Source organism: Trachemys scripta, chromosome 3, assembly GCF_013100865.1.
Source record: "Trachemys scripta elegans isolate TJP31775 chromosome 3, CAS_Tse_1.0, whole genome shotgun sequence".
In the NCBI taxonomy this organism is placed as follows: domain Eukaryota; kingdom Metazoa; phylum Chordata; order Testudines; family Emydidae; genus Trachemys; species Trachemys scripta.
In genome coordinates, this window is record NC_048300.1 from 737,688 (window position 1) to 752,655 (window position 14,968).

The 14,968-nt window shown below is 43.0% G+C and overlaps 1 protein-coding gene across 1 annotated transcript in view; it reads right to left on the bottom strand.

Moving 5' to 3' along the window:
- PCSK2 (proprotein convertase subtilisin/kexin type 2) overlaps positions 1-14,968 on the bottom strand; it is a 193,860-nt gene that overhangs the window by 91,071 nt on the left and 87,821 nt on the right. Inside the window, exons 3-5 of the mRNA XM_034763893.1 lie at positions 7,407-7,520; positions 4,922-5,030; positions 1,874-1,911 (exon numbers count right to left, since the gene is read on the bottom strand). Coding sequence (XP_034619784.1) covers positions 1,874-1,911; positions 4,922-5,030; positions 7,407-7,520 — 261 coding nt within the window. The remainder of the gene's footprint in view (positions 1-1,873; positions 1,912-4,921; positions 5,031-7,406; positions 7,521-14,968) is intronic.

Here is a 14,968-nt window from a genome sequence, read left to right on the forward strand (position 1 = left end):
GTCCTGTTTAAACTTATAAAACATAGTTTAAATGAGACTTAAGCAATGCATGAGCCTTGTGCCAGACCTGTGCACAATGGTGAATTTCACCTTTCGTATCGAAAGAAAACTGTGATACTGAGCTCTCTCACATCTTCCGTACACAAAAATTGGCATACATTATAATAGCCTGTGCTGAAGCGCAGAGGAACCACCCACCAGCATGGAAGGGGTTAAGGAGAGCCTTTGATTCCAGCAAGCTCCACCCCATTATATCTGCAGCCAACGCCAGGCTTGGAGGGGAGAGAAAAGGAGGGACCCTGGCTCAGTTTGGGGCTGACAGGCGAAGACGCAGGAGCTACCTGAGGGAAGGATCACTAGCCTGCTGGCCAAGACAGCCGCCACGGACCCAAGTAGTGTTTTCCTGGCCAAAGGAGATGGAGAATGAGACCTAGGAGCACCTGGCCTGAGAGGAACCTGGCTGACTAAAGCATGGAGATCTTGTGGGGGTTCTGATCCCACCAAACTTACAGCTGCCCTGCCCCGAAGAATCTGGGACCACATCAGGATGTCACCCAGAGTCCATAAGGAGGCACTACTAAGAGACAAGCCACCACATGAGCTTGGACTATAGGGGCCATGCCTCAAACTAATGGGGCAACAGTAGGAAGTAGCCCCGGGCAATGAACGTATACTCCCTGCTGGGAAGTCCCCTACTCAGGGGTGACATACACAGGGCCCTGGGCTATGACCTGATGGGGTGGGAGGGCCCAGGTCCCCCTATTCCCCTGCCTTAAAGACTGAGGCACCTCAACCACAGAAGCAGGGGCAGGAAGCCAGGTACTCTAGCCACTAGGCCAACTGGCTCTCCAAACCCTCACCCCCCAACCCTCTTGTTACATAGCCCTATAACAAAGACCATGGAATCAATCCCTTATGTGGAATGGAGGGGGGGAAAGTATGCATGGCAAAAAGATGTTTCAAAAAATGTTCCAGAAAGTGGCACACCCTCTCACCTTGATATGCAAGGAGAGCCACACCCATTGTGCATGTGGTTTCAAGAAAGAGGCAATACTGGCTACCTAAGCGCTGCAAAAGCCCCATCAGTGTTACATTTCTTTGAGCCCCATTGCACAACAAATGGCCTAACCATAGCAATCAGTTTCAGTGTAAAAAAAAAAAAAGCATAACACATAGAGAGTGGCAACTGAGGGCACCAGCAGAAGCAGGTAGACAGACAGCAGTAATATCAAAGATGACAGGACAATGAGAATGGAGTCTAGAATATGAAGAGATCAGAGCCCATGATAATGGAGGTAAATCAGAGGTGAGTTTGAAGAAACAATCATTTTACACTGTACACAGTGTCTGACTGCGCTACAGACACACAGTTCATGTGCAGGATCTGGGAATGCTCTGAAATGTTGAATTTAATCACATGTTGTAAATGAAGTATATGGTTACCGTAGTTTTCAAACTCTAAGACACACTATAGCCATTGTGAACAAACAGCAGCGCAGCCACAGCCCACGGCAATAGCATCTGTTGTTCTCCACCGAATAGGTGAATTCTGCATTTAACAGCAAGATTTAGAGCCAATTCCCAGGTTACTCATTTCTGTCCTAAATCCAATATTGCAAACTGCAGCTTATTTAAAGGTAGGCAACACCATCATTCCTTCTCACCGTTTCATTCCTTACCCAGGAAGCTCATGCCTGGCAAGTTGCCAGGTCCCATTTTTAGATCACTTGTTTTCTATGTAAAATGTATCAGCTGCAAGATCAGTAGCTCAGCTGTGCATTTCCTCCATTCAGTGTGTAAACATTTTGTATGAAAGACAGACCAAAACAATAAAGAGCCTCACGTTTTGCAGGAAAGGTCAGTGTGTACTTACATAATTTGAGGCAAGATCAGGATGAAGATAATCAATTCCTGCAATAAGACAAAGAAGCACACAAACCAAAGGTTAACATTCCAAAAAAAAAAAAAAAAAAAACCCACAACAGACCAAACCAGAACCCCTCCAACAAACACTTTATAATAACCATAAAGCACAATAAGAGTCGATTGCTACTATAGGAAAAACCATAATAAGGAATAATGCTGGTCTCAAAGCTTGTTTGGACTGAGACTGTTCATATGTGGACTTTTAAATTAGGGTACCAGTTCTGCTGTGAGCTTAGTTGGGAGCTTTAATCCAGTAAGTCAGTACCTAAGTGCCAATTTGCATCCAAAAGTGTGAAATGAGCCACCAAATGTATGCGACAAGTGTCTACATTGGATCATATATGGTTAGTAATGGTAGTTCTAGTAATATTTTACATTTATATAGTACCTTACAAATGAAAGGATCCCAAAATACTTTACAAACATATATATATATATTCTATTATTGAATATATTGACACACAGATTTCTTAACCAGAGGTGGCTGCATCTTAGTGATGGGTGAAGTAAACAGCAAATTTTTAAAGGCTTGATTAAAAACCTATTGACTTCAGTGGGCTTTGGATTCAGGCCCTAATAGCATACAGTTTTAATACACAAATGTAGGAGAGTAAAGCCATTGGAAACTGCACAGGAAAATTAAGTAGGCAGAATATTACCTAAATTAAAATGGAGAGATCACTGGGGCAAACAGGTCTGTTTCCGCAAATAGTGTCAGAGAATTCTTAATGGTGGATCAGATTGGTTTGCAAACTTCTGAATATCATTACAGACTGAGCATTCAGCTTACTAAGGTATTTCATGGTGCTTACTGAGCTTAAAACTAGATGGGTGTGACATTTAAGACATGTGACATTCAGTTATCTGCTTCTGAATTTGGTTACAAATTAGAAAATCCCCCACAGATTCACTCACATCCACTGATACTTTGAGCAAACTGGGTCTATTTATAGTTTTGCACAAAAACAATGAAAAATTTATGATTTCTCTGTGATTCTGTCCAGAAACAAAGAGAAACGCATAATGCGTAAATTCTGCAAAACAAAACAATATTGTCCATGGATTTAATCTAGATCTGTGAAAATAACTGATTTCTTGGTTCAATGGCTGAACCAAAGAGATTGAAAAAATGTGTTTACACCCAAAACAGCTTAAAAAATATCAAAATGAAAACTCATAAAAAAATCTAAATGGCACTGAAAAAATGTCAAAGCAAAATGTGACTTTTTGTTTCACATTCCACCCACCCATCCCACCAAAACAATTCAGCAAATTTGATGTAAATGACGAGGGAGCAAGGGCTCTTGGTAATTTGAGCTGTGTTGGCTGGCCTTCACAGGTCACACACAGTGTTTCAGTTCTTTGACTGGATGATCATAACTCTTAGAAGTGTAAATATTCACATTTACAAATTCAGAATTGGCTTTCTGCAAACATTTGCTTAAAATGTGCTGGGTTGGTGAACGTTCCTGCAAGTAACTGGTTTGCTAGAATAGTCACGGGGGAAAAACTCCTTCCGTGCTCCACTCTCTATATGTATCCTACAGCTAACCAGCATTGCCTCAGCGACCTAATTTAGACTGAGCTTCAACCAGCTCACTGTCACCCAGGTTGCAATTGTGCCCAGTCTCTAAAAATACAGTCCTTGCTAAATGGGACCAATGAAAACAAGGAAGAGAGCTGTGAGACAGCCACATACTGATGTAACCACAGGCCAATCTCCCTCACTATTTACCCAGCTGTCTCACTTGAGTACGGAACAAGGGGGGGGGGGTGCCAGAATAGAACAGGGACAGATCCCAGTGGATCACTGAAGATACTGCTGGTTTCATAGAATCACAGAATGTCAGGGTTGGAAGGGACCTCATGAGGTCATCTAGTCCAACCCCCTGCTCAAAGCAGGACCAATCCCAGACAGATTTTTGCCCCATCCCCAGACAGATTTTTGCCTTTCACTTATTTTTAGTATTGTTCAGTCACCATGGCAAAATTTAACTAGCTCAGAAGTGCTGAGAAAATTTAAGAGACTCCCTGTATTCTATATGCATCCGAAGAAGTGGGCTGTAGTCCACGAAAGCTTATGCTCTAATAAATTTGTTAGTCTCTAAGGTGCCACAAGTACTCCTGTTCTTCTTTTTCCCTGTATTTTGTTTGCAGTGTTGTTGAAGCTGTGTTTGTTGGCCCAGGTCATGAGAGAAGAAGAAGAGCTCTGTAGCTTGAAAGCTTGTACCTTCTACCAGCAGAAGTTGATCCAATAAAAGATGTTGCCATACTTACTTTGTCTTTCTTGTATTTTGACAGTCTGATGAATCCATGCAAAGTACAACTGTGTTTTCAACATGCTGTATCTTCTCTCCCACTCCCATTTTACCCTAAACTATTAATGTATATAATATGCAGATCATTATGGACATCCAGTGAGAAAGTATTAATTATTTTGGTTCTGCTGTGCACTGTCAATATTTTAACAAGAGGAAATGCTCTTATATCTACTGTGTGCAAGGCAATTGCAATCCCCATTGAAAGCCCACTGAAGTCAATGTGAGTCCTCACGTTCAGCTAATGGCCACAAAAGAGCTGTGTGTGTGATTTATAAAGTTGTATAAGGTTTGGATGTTCACACTTCAATGGCCCAATTATAACACATATGCTTATGGTGCCTTTCCCCTGCCAATCTCATAGTCTTTACAGAATCTGGAGAGCAGCATTGGCATTATCATTAATCTAGGTTATACTTTATTTCAAATTTTTTTAAAAAGTTTTTGCATAAGATTATATTAAGTAAGCTATTTAAACCTCTAAAACTGTCTTACATGTCTTCAAAAACAATGAGGAGTCCGGTGGCACCTTAAAGACTAACAGATTTATTTGGGCATAAGCTTTCATGGGTAAAAAACCCATTTCTTCAGATGCACGGAGAGAAGAGAGTTACCTTACAAGTGGAGAACCAATGCTGAAGACCAGTTTAGTTGGGTGGATTGGAATCCTCACTTACCATCATCCATAATTCCTATGGTAACACCTTTCCCTGTATATCCCAGCTCCCAGGCTTCAGCCACATTTAGATCAAGTCCAGGGGTCCCATCTGCTTGACCAGTGTTGATCTAATACATCAGTTGAAAAGCAAAAGAGAATTATTATTTCTTCTTCTTTTTTTGTGTATGCACAGATAGTCCATTATCTGCAGTCACTGAGTTTCTGCCTAGTACCATACTGCATATATTCTATGGGCTGGTCTACACTGTGGGGGGGGGGGGGAAATCGATCCAAGATACGCCACTTCAGCTACGCGAATAGTGTAGCTGAAGTCGAAGTATCTTGGATCGAATTACCTGGGGTCCATACAGCGCGGGATCAACGGCCGCGGCTCCCCCGTCGATTGCGCTACCGCTGCTTGCGCCGGTGGAGTTCCGGAGTCAACGGTGAGCGCGTTCGGGGATCGATATATCACATCTTAATGAGACGCGATATATCGATCCCGGATAAATCGATTGCTATCCGCCGATACGGCGGGTAGTGAAGACGTACCCTGGAGCACATATTTATATAATATGGAAGATGGAAAAATGAACCCACAAGAGCAAGAGAATTCTGAGACAGCATAAGGTTTGACTCCTATTAGGGCCTGATCTCACAAGGCTCCCATGTGTAGAACTCCCAGTGAATTCAGGATCAGGCCCTTAGATTCCACTCCAGAGAAGCAGGTAAGCATGTAAGTAGTCCCACTGAAATCAAATGGGATTATTCATATGCTTAAAATTAAACACACTTAATTCCCTTGTTGAACTGGGGCCTTAGATAGGGCGCTTCTGTACCAACCCGTTGGTCAGATGTTTGAAGGTATCTGCTCAATCTCACCTCAAATATATTCTTACTAAGGAGATAAAACAATATACACAATAACCTCTATTTGTGATAAACATTTTTTCAAGGACTATATTCAATTATAGATAGTTGAATTGCTTAGACATGTTCTGAACTCCCACCACATCCCTTATTTCCCTTCCATCATCAACAGCAGAACTGGTTGACACTCACAATTTCTGGTTTGATATTTCTAAGTGTCTTTTGTTCCAAATTGGACTCAAAAAAATATTTGTGACATTTCCCAAACTGGAAATTTCAAAAGAAATTATTTAGGAAAATTTTCATATCAAAATTTAATTCTGAATTTCTAATTTTCTTTTGGAATTTCTAATTTTCATTCTGAAATTTTGAAATCATTAACGGCAGCTGCTACTTAGTGCTGATTGAAACTTCTTATATTCCATTCTAGATCAAAGTGTCTCCTGTTTGTATTGTAATGAAACAGATAGTTGAATTGACCTCTTCCAGACCTGAAGAAGAGCTCCACATAGCTCAAAAGCTTGTCTAATTCACCAACTGGAGTTGGTCCAGTAAAAGGTATTACCTCACTCACCTTGTATCTCTCGTATCTTGGAACCAACATGATTACAACACTGAAAACAATATTTGAAATAGTTTAATAGATTGTTTCATTATAATACAAATAGGAGACACTTTGATCTAGGAAATAATATAATACGTTTCAAATCAGTAATAAGCAGCATCTACCCTTAACGATTTTAAAAAGTAAAATAAAATACAAATAACTACTATATTGTCATATTTTGACACATCTGTAGTAGGAATGCATGTTATGCTACTCTACTACTGACATGTCAAGAAATGATGTAAAAATAAATATAAAAAGAAAAAAATAAAATTCAAAACAATTTTAAAATTCTGAAACAAAATATTGAAATTCTGAGATTTAAATCCATAATTTTCCTAAATGAAAATTTTCTGAAACGATTTTTTTTGTTTTATTTTTTCCTGGAATTTTTGTCAAAGTCAACATTTTTTAAAATGTTTCAATTTAAAACAAAAACAACCACATTTTCCTTTGGAAAACAAAGTTTAAACAAAAATATTCTGACTAGCTCTTGTATCCAGGGCACCCCCCACCCCCCCTTAGATTTGTGCTAAATCCCTTTGTGAATCTTTTTGATTAAAAACTGAAATTTTCCACCAGGGGAGGGGAAGACAATATTTCCTAACAGTTGTGTAACGCACATTAATGAGCTTCCACACGGACACTGGTTGTGTCCGTATGATTAAGAGCTCCTTAAAGCAAAGCACTGAGACTTGACACTGAGGTACATGATCAGTTTTAACAATCCTGGCTGTACTGCATGAGTGCTCACACAACCCCCACTGATTCAAAGCCCACTGAAGTCAATGAGAGTCTTTCTACTGACATCATTGAACTTTGGCTCATGCCCCTAACTCCAGTCCCAGCATACAGTAGGCTCCCTAGATATCCTGGGAAAAATTCTCTTGGAATAAGTTTGAAGTTCTGGTGAGAAGTCTGGAGGGCATGTTCCCAGATTATTGCAACAAGAAGAAATAATGTGTAAGTAAACTGTGGGGGGTTTTGGTTACTGAAGATCTCTATTAAAAATGACTGATTTGCTTACCAGGTACCACTGCTTTGTAAATAAAGGATCATTCATGTTTATGTCAATTTCATTGATCTCTCTATAGCCTCGCTTTTTTCTGCCAAAGCCTTCCTGCTGCACAGCCTTCTTTATCTGGAATAGTAATGTTTATATTATTAACACAACATCCATATTTGTAACATTTTTTTCCACTTGTTTTTTCTCAGAAAAGTCAAACATTCCTAATCAATAGAAGTCAAGGCTATTTAAGAAAACCCACTCCAGGCTTCAGGTTTTGGTTAAAATAATGACATGAATCTGAACCGGTATTGACTTTTATCCTATACATTTCCAAAGCCAGCCTTGGTTTCCTGTATCAAAAATAGCACACTGGATACACAGAATAGTTTAATAACATTTCATTTCTACCAAAAGGTTGTGCTATGAAAAAGTAGCTAGTGTAGGAAACTTCATCTGTGCATTTGAGGTTCTAAAATATTTTTTGTGTGTTGCCAGTTTTTATGATCTTCCTTACTATAAATGCCTGGCTGTAAATTGATTTCCCTTTCAGCACCTGGAAACACTGTAGACTGGTAAGCCTCTGGGTGAATTAAACGGTCTATCAGTGTACCCTCAACAAGTGTCTTTATTGTCACTGTTCTCCCTTGTGCACCAGATAGATCACAGATATAGTAGCAACTAGAAGAAGTCTCCCTTTCTGCCCCCTGGCTCAGCCTTTTATACTGTTTGCCTTCTTTTCCCAGCTATCCCACCCCTGAGCTAATTACCTCATCAGCTCATCAGGTTCTCTGTAGGTCCAAGTGATCCCTTCTGACCTTCCAAACCCACTCAAACTACCTAAATCCCTCCTACTCTATTCATACCCAGTATCCTCAGTGCTCTCTAAGCTACCAGCAAGCTGGCTAACTGCACCTTGCCACAAATATATCGCCCAGAAAGACTCAGTGGAAAGAGTCGGCTTAGATGGTTACACGGAGATTGGAAGAAATGAAAGTATTGCTTATTACACAGAACAGATCAGATCAAACCACAGATATTAGAGAGACAGTAAAAGCATTTTTTAGAAGTACAAGTGTATGCACCAAGTGGCAGATCGTGACCAGCTCGAGTGCAAGGTATATGGGTAGAGACGACTAAAGGAGTCCACCTCTACTTGCCCACACTGTGTAGGGCTCAGTCAAAGTTGTACTCCCTGTGCTAGATCCTCAGCTGGTTTAAATAATCAAAATCAATAGGGTTCCGGCAAATTATTTCAGCTGAGAATCTGGCCCTTGTGTTCCCTCTGTGTACCTATGGGAGCACACATTAAGCAAAAGAATGAGAGGAAAGAAAGGCCAAGGCAAAGCAGAGAGAGAAGACCAGGAAGAGCATGCACCATCCCAAAGGTGGTGTAGCCCCTACACTGCACAGGATCAGAAAGTGCAGGGATATACCCCTGTGTTATATTTTAAAGCTGATAAAGCACTTTAAACCCTTCCCCCCCCCCCAACACAATTAACCTGGTACTATTTGCCACAAGATATTATTGAGATGGAGAGCATAGCAGAATTCCAAAAAGGAAGCTTAATAAGAACTTCTATATTTATACTGAATCTGGCAATTGCTCATTTCATCCATTTTGGGGCCTTGCAGTGTTGCCAACTCTGATTTTTTGGCATATTTCTTAAAGCCCCAGCTCCTGGAATCAAGAAACTGCATGAGAATCTCAGCTTCCATTTTTTCAAAAATTCCGTTTCTAGTCCTCCTGGTTACAGAAAAAAGCTTGAAAATGGGACGCATGTGTGACCTAAGGCAAAGGACCCAAAGACAAAGTAACCTAAAATTTATTCTTTTAAAAACATCTTGTGATTAAGCCAATTTCTTTATTGGGAGGGAGGGGGTCTGTCTCATGATTTTTGAATGCTTGGGGTTGGTAGTTAGGATTAAAAAATAATGTCCACAGGACATAAACCCTGCTTCAGTGTGCATAGGCCAGCCACTGACAGGGGTAAAATTTGGTCTTTGAGCATATTACTTCATTGTTATCCATTATACCTTTTCATACACCTTCCTCTGAAGCATCTGGGACTGGCTGCTCTCAGAGACAAAATACCAGAAAGCATGGACTATAGGTAATAGTCAATGACATGACAATGATATGGCAATTCCTTTATTTCTAAAATCCACTAACATTAATTATATTGCTTTCAACTAAAAAGGAGAGGTGAGAGGAGAGAACTAATTCAACGAAAAGGGACTTCTTTTTTGTTGTTGCTGTTGCTAGTTTTATTTGTAAAGGTTCATTAAAAGTGATGGAGAATGTTCTGTTTACAAAAAATCTTAACGCAACGAAAGTTGAAAAGAGGAGAGTGATTAAGCAGGAACCACGCTGTGCCTACTGAACTGTGCCGGATATCTGTATTGAATTAGAGAAAGGGATGAGCAGATTGTCGGAGATCTCTAAAATAAGGTTGGGTGGTGCCATGGAGACAACAGAGAAACGATCCATGATTATGCCTTTGTCAGTTACCACCTCTGCTTGCTATTCCAAACCCCAAGCTGTCATCACATAAAATAATTAAAGAACAGAAATCAAACTGCATTACAGGAGAATGCCAGAGAAAAAAAAACTCAAGTGTTTGTCCTCCCACACAAGCCCACTGGCTCTACATGACCCACTGCAACAAGGGAAGGAGCAAGGATTTGATATTGTAGGAGCGCGACTCCTTAAACAGCAATTCTTCATTTCCATGTCTTTTCTTCAAGATGACTTGAAAAAAATGGTACAGGACACACGAAAGTTGGCCCTGAAAGCTTTCACTATTCAGGGTTCCCCAGTCTGATTGGCAGTGAATTGTTACATCTTTATTACAGTCAGAAGAGGAGCTATATCAGAAAGGAATGTGCAACGTCCCCCAACAAAAATCATGCTACAGGCTTTCTTCCGGCAACCAGCAGAAGTTACTAGATCGCAGGCCCTGGTTCTCATGGGAGACTTTAATCACCCTGATATCTGCTGGGAGAGCAATACAGCAGTGCACAGACAATCCAGGAAGTTTTTGGAAAGTGTAGGGGACAATCTCCTGGTGCAAGTGCTGGAGGAACCAACTAGGTGCAGAGCTCTGCTAGACCTGCTGCTCACAAACTGGGAAGAATTAGTAGGGGAAGCAAAAGTGGATGGGAACCTGGGAGGCAGTGACCATGAGATGGTCGAGTTCAGGATCCTGACACAAGGAAGAAAGGAGAGCAGCAGAATACGGACCCTGGACTTCAGAAAAGCAGACTTTGACTCCCTCAGGGAACAGATGGGCAGGATCCCCTGGGAGAATAACATGAAGGGCAAAGGGGTCCAGGAGAGCTGGCTGTATTTTAAAGAATCCTTATTGAGGTCGCAGGAAAAAAAAAACATCCCAACGTGTAGTAAGAACAGTAAATATGGCAGGCGACCAGCTTGGCTTAACAGTGAAATCCTTGCTGACCTTAAACGCAGAAAAGAAGCTTACAAGAAGTGGAAGATTGGACAAATGACCAGGGAGGAGTATAAAAATATTGCTCAGGCATGCAGGAGTGAAATCAGGAAGGCCAAATCACACTTGGAGTTGCAGCTAGCAAGAGATGTTAAGAGTAACAAGAAGGGTTTCTTCAGGAATGTTATCAACAAGAAGAAAGTCAAGAAAAGTGTGGGCCCTTTACTGAATGAGGGAGGCAACCTAGTAACAGAGGATGTGGAAAAAGCTAATGTACTCAATGATTTTTTTGCCTCTGTCTTCACAAACAAGGTCAGCTCCCAGACTGCTGCACTGGGCAGCACAGTATGGGGGAGAAGGTGACCAGCCCTCTGTGGAGAAAGAAGTGGTTCGGGACTATTTAGAAAAACTGGACGAGCACAAGTCCATGGGGCCGGATGCGCTGCATCCGAGGGTGCTAAAGGAGTTGGCAGATGTGATTGCATAGCCTTTGGTGATTATCTTTGAAAACTCATGGCGATTGGGGGAGGTCACGGATGACTGGAAAAAGGCTAATGTAGTGCCCATCTTTAAAAAAGGGAAGGAGGAGAATCCGGGGAACTACAGGCCAGTCAGCCTCACCTCAGTCCCTGGAAAAATCATGGAGCAGGTCCTCAAGGAATCAATTCTGAAGCACTTAGAGAAGAGGAAAGTGATCAGGAACAGTCAGCATGGATTCACCAAGGGCAAGTCATGCCTGACTAACCTAATTGCCTTTTATGAGGCGATAACTGGGTCTGTGGATGAAGGGAAAGCAGTGGATGTGTTATTCCTTGATTTTAGCAAAGCTTTTGATACAGTCTCCCACAGTATTCTTGCCAGGAAGTTAAAGGAGTATGGGCTGGATGAATGGACTATAAGGTGGATAGAAAGCTGGCTAAATCGTCAGGCTCAACGGATAGTGATCAATGGCTCTATGTCTAGTTGGCAGCCGGTTTCAAGTGGAGTGCCCCCGGGGTCGGTCCTGGGGCCGGTTTTGTTCAATATCTTCATTAATGATCTGGAGGATGGCGTGGACTGCACTCTCAGCAAGTTTGCAGATGACACTAAACTGGGAGGAGTGGTAGATACGCTGGAGGGTAGGGACAGGATACAGAGGGACCTAGACAAACTAGAGGATTGGGCCAAAAGAAACCTGATGAGGTTCAACAAGGACAAGTGCAAAGTCCTGCACTTAGGACGGAAGAATCCCATTCACTGTTACAGACTGGGGACCGAATGGTTACAGTAGACGAGAAGCTGGATATAAGTCAACAGTGTGCCCTTGTTGCCAAGAAGGCTAATGGCATTCTGGGCTGTATAAGTAGGGGCATTGCCAGCAGATCGAGGGATGTGATCATTCCCCTCTATTCGACATTGGTGAGGCCTCATCTGGAGTACTGTGTCCAGTTTTGGGCCCCACACTACAAGAAGGATGTGGAAAAATTGGAAAGAGTCCAGCGGAGGGCAACAAAAATGATTAGGGGGCTGGAGCACATGACTTATGAGGAGAGGCTGAGGGAACTGGGATTGTTTAGTCTGCAGAAGAGAAGAATGAAGGGGGTTCCAAAGAGGATGGATCTAGATTGTTCTCAGTGGTATCTGATGACAGAACAAGGAGTAATGGTCTCAAGTTGCAGTTGGGGAGGTTTAGGTTGGATATTAGGAAAAACTTTTTCACTAGGAGGGTGGTGAAGCACTGGAATGGGTTACCTAGGGAGGTGGTGGAATCTCCTTAAAAACCTCTAAGGAAGGTCAGGCTTGACAAAGTCCTGGCTGGGATGATTTAGTTGGGAATTGGTCCTGCTTTGAGCAGGGGGTTGGACTAGATGACCTCCTGAGGTCCCTTCCAAACCTGATATTCTATGAGTCTATGTTTTATGAATGTTTTACATAAAGATGATGCATGCAGTATGTTAAAACCTAAAAATTCAATATTTTTCCTCTAAGGTTTGTGTTCACTAAGGCCTGGTCTACACTAGGAGATTATGTTGAATTTAGCAGCGTTAAATCAAATTAACCCTGCACCCGTCCACACAACGAAGCGATTTAGTTCAACATAGAGGTCTCTTAAATTCGATTTCTGTACTCCTCCCTTACGAGGGGAGTAGCGCTAAATTCGACATGGCCATGCCGAATTAGGGTAGGTGTGGATGGAATTCGATGCTAATAGCTCCAGGAGCTATCCCACAGTGCACCACTGACGCTCTGGATAGCAGTCCGAGCTTGGATGCTCTGACCAGCCACACAGGAAAACCCCCAGAAAATCTGAATTCCTTTTCCTGTCTGGCCAGTTTGAATCTCATTTCCTGTTTGGACATCGTGGCGAGCTCAGCAGCACTGCAGCAATGATGCAGAGCTCTCCAGCAGAGGTGACCATGCAATCTCAGAATATAAAGAGGGCCCCAGCATGGACTGATCGGGAAGTCTTGGATCTGATCACTGTGTGGGGCGATGAGTCTGTGCTTTCGGAGCTGCGCTCCAAGAAACGGAATGCGAAGATCTACGAGAAGATCTCAAAAGCCATGACAGGGAGAGGATAAGCCGGGATGCAACGCAGTGCCGCGTGAAAACCAAGGAGCTGAGACAAGGGTACCAGAAGACCAAAGAGTCAAACGGACGCTCTGGATCCCAGCCCCAGACATGCCGTTTCTACGGGGCACTGCATTCCATTCTAGGTGCGGCCGCCACCACTACCCCATCAATGACTGTGAACTCTGAGGATGGGATATTGTCGACGGCCGCTTCCTCGGAGATGTTAGCGGACGGGGAAGATGAGGAAGGAGCTGAGGAGGACAAGGCAGTTGACAGTGCTTACAAGGCTGATTTCCCCGACAGCCAGGATCTCTTCATCACCCTCACAGAGATCCCCTACCAACCCTCCCCACGCGTTAACCCAGACCCTGAATCAGGGGAAGGATCAGTCGGTAAGTGTGTTAAACATGTAAGCATTTATTTTGAACAGAACAGGAACATTAACAATGGGTTTTTCATGATTAGTTTGCCCTAGGCGCTTAACGTTTTAGTCCTTGGCAGTGCTACTACTGCAAAAGAATCTAACAATGTCCAGTTTATCATGATTACTTTGCCCTAGGCGCTCTAATTTTTAGTCCTTGCCAGTGCAGCTACTGGAAAATGTGGTCTATATGTCCGGGGATAGAGCTGAAATCCTCATGGGACATCTCCACGAAGATCTCCTGGAGGTAATTGGAAAGCCTTTGCATGAGGTTCCTGGGGAGAGCGGCCTTATTGTGTCCTCCGTGGTAGGAAACTTTTCCGTGCCAGGCTATCAAGTACTCTGGGATCATTGCCTTGCAGAGCATGGCGGCATACGACCCTGGTTTTTGCTGGCTTTCACGCAGCATGCAGTCTTTCTCTGTTTCAGAAATCCTCAGCAGAATGATGTCGCTCATGGTGACCTGCTTTGAATTAGGGGAATGTTACTATTGGGACTGCTTGCCTGCTCCTTTGCATAACTGTAACCGGCGGTTTACAGCCACACGGTGGAGACGGGCAGCATACAGGGATCTTTCCCGGGGACAGCCGCGAGGGGGTGCGACAGGGGCAGAGTTCATGCTTGCCGGATTGCCGGAAGCAGGAACTGGCCAACACTAGGAGCACTGCTTTGAACATGAAAGGAGGGCACTTCTATAATTTAAGTTTTAAGCAGCCAAAAGTCTATGGCTTACCATGTCAGCCTGCTACCCGAATTCCACTGTCCTAACCCTCTTGTGTGATCTCCACTGCAAGACGCCGGGCACTGAAGGCGAAGGCCAAAAATTCGACCTTGTCCTGAGTGCACATGTGATAGGTGCTGTGCATGGTCTTGTTCACAGAGAAAGACTACGTTCATTGTTCACAAAAATTTATCTTTGTGAGGAATTCACTCCCTTTTTTCCCATCCCACAGCTGCGACTGTCTCCCGACCTACCCCGGCATCCCCCTCGCAGAGGCTGGCGCAGATTAGGCGGAGAAAGAAAAGGACACGGGACGACATGTTCTCAGAACTTATGGGCTGCTCCCGAGCCGAGGCGGCCCAGCAGACCCAGTGGAGGGAGAACATGTCACAATGCCAATGATCACACAGCGAACAGGAGGAGAGGTGGTGGCAGGAAG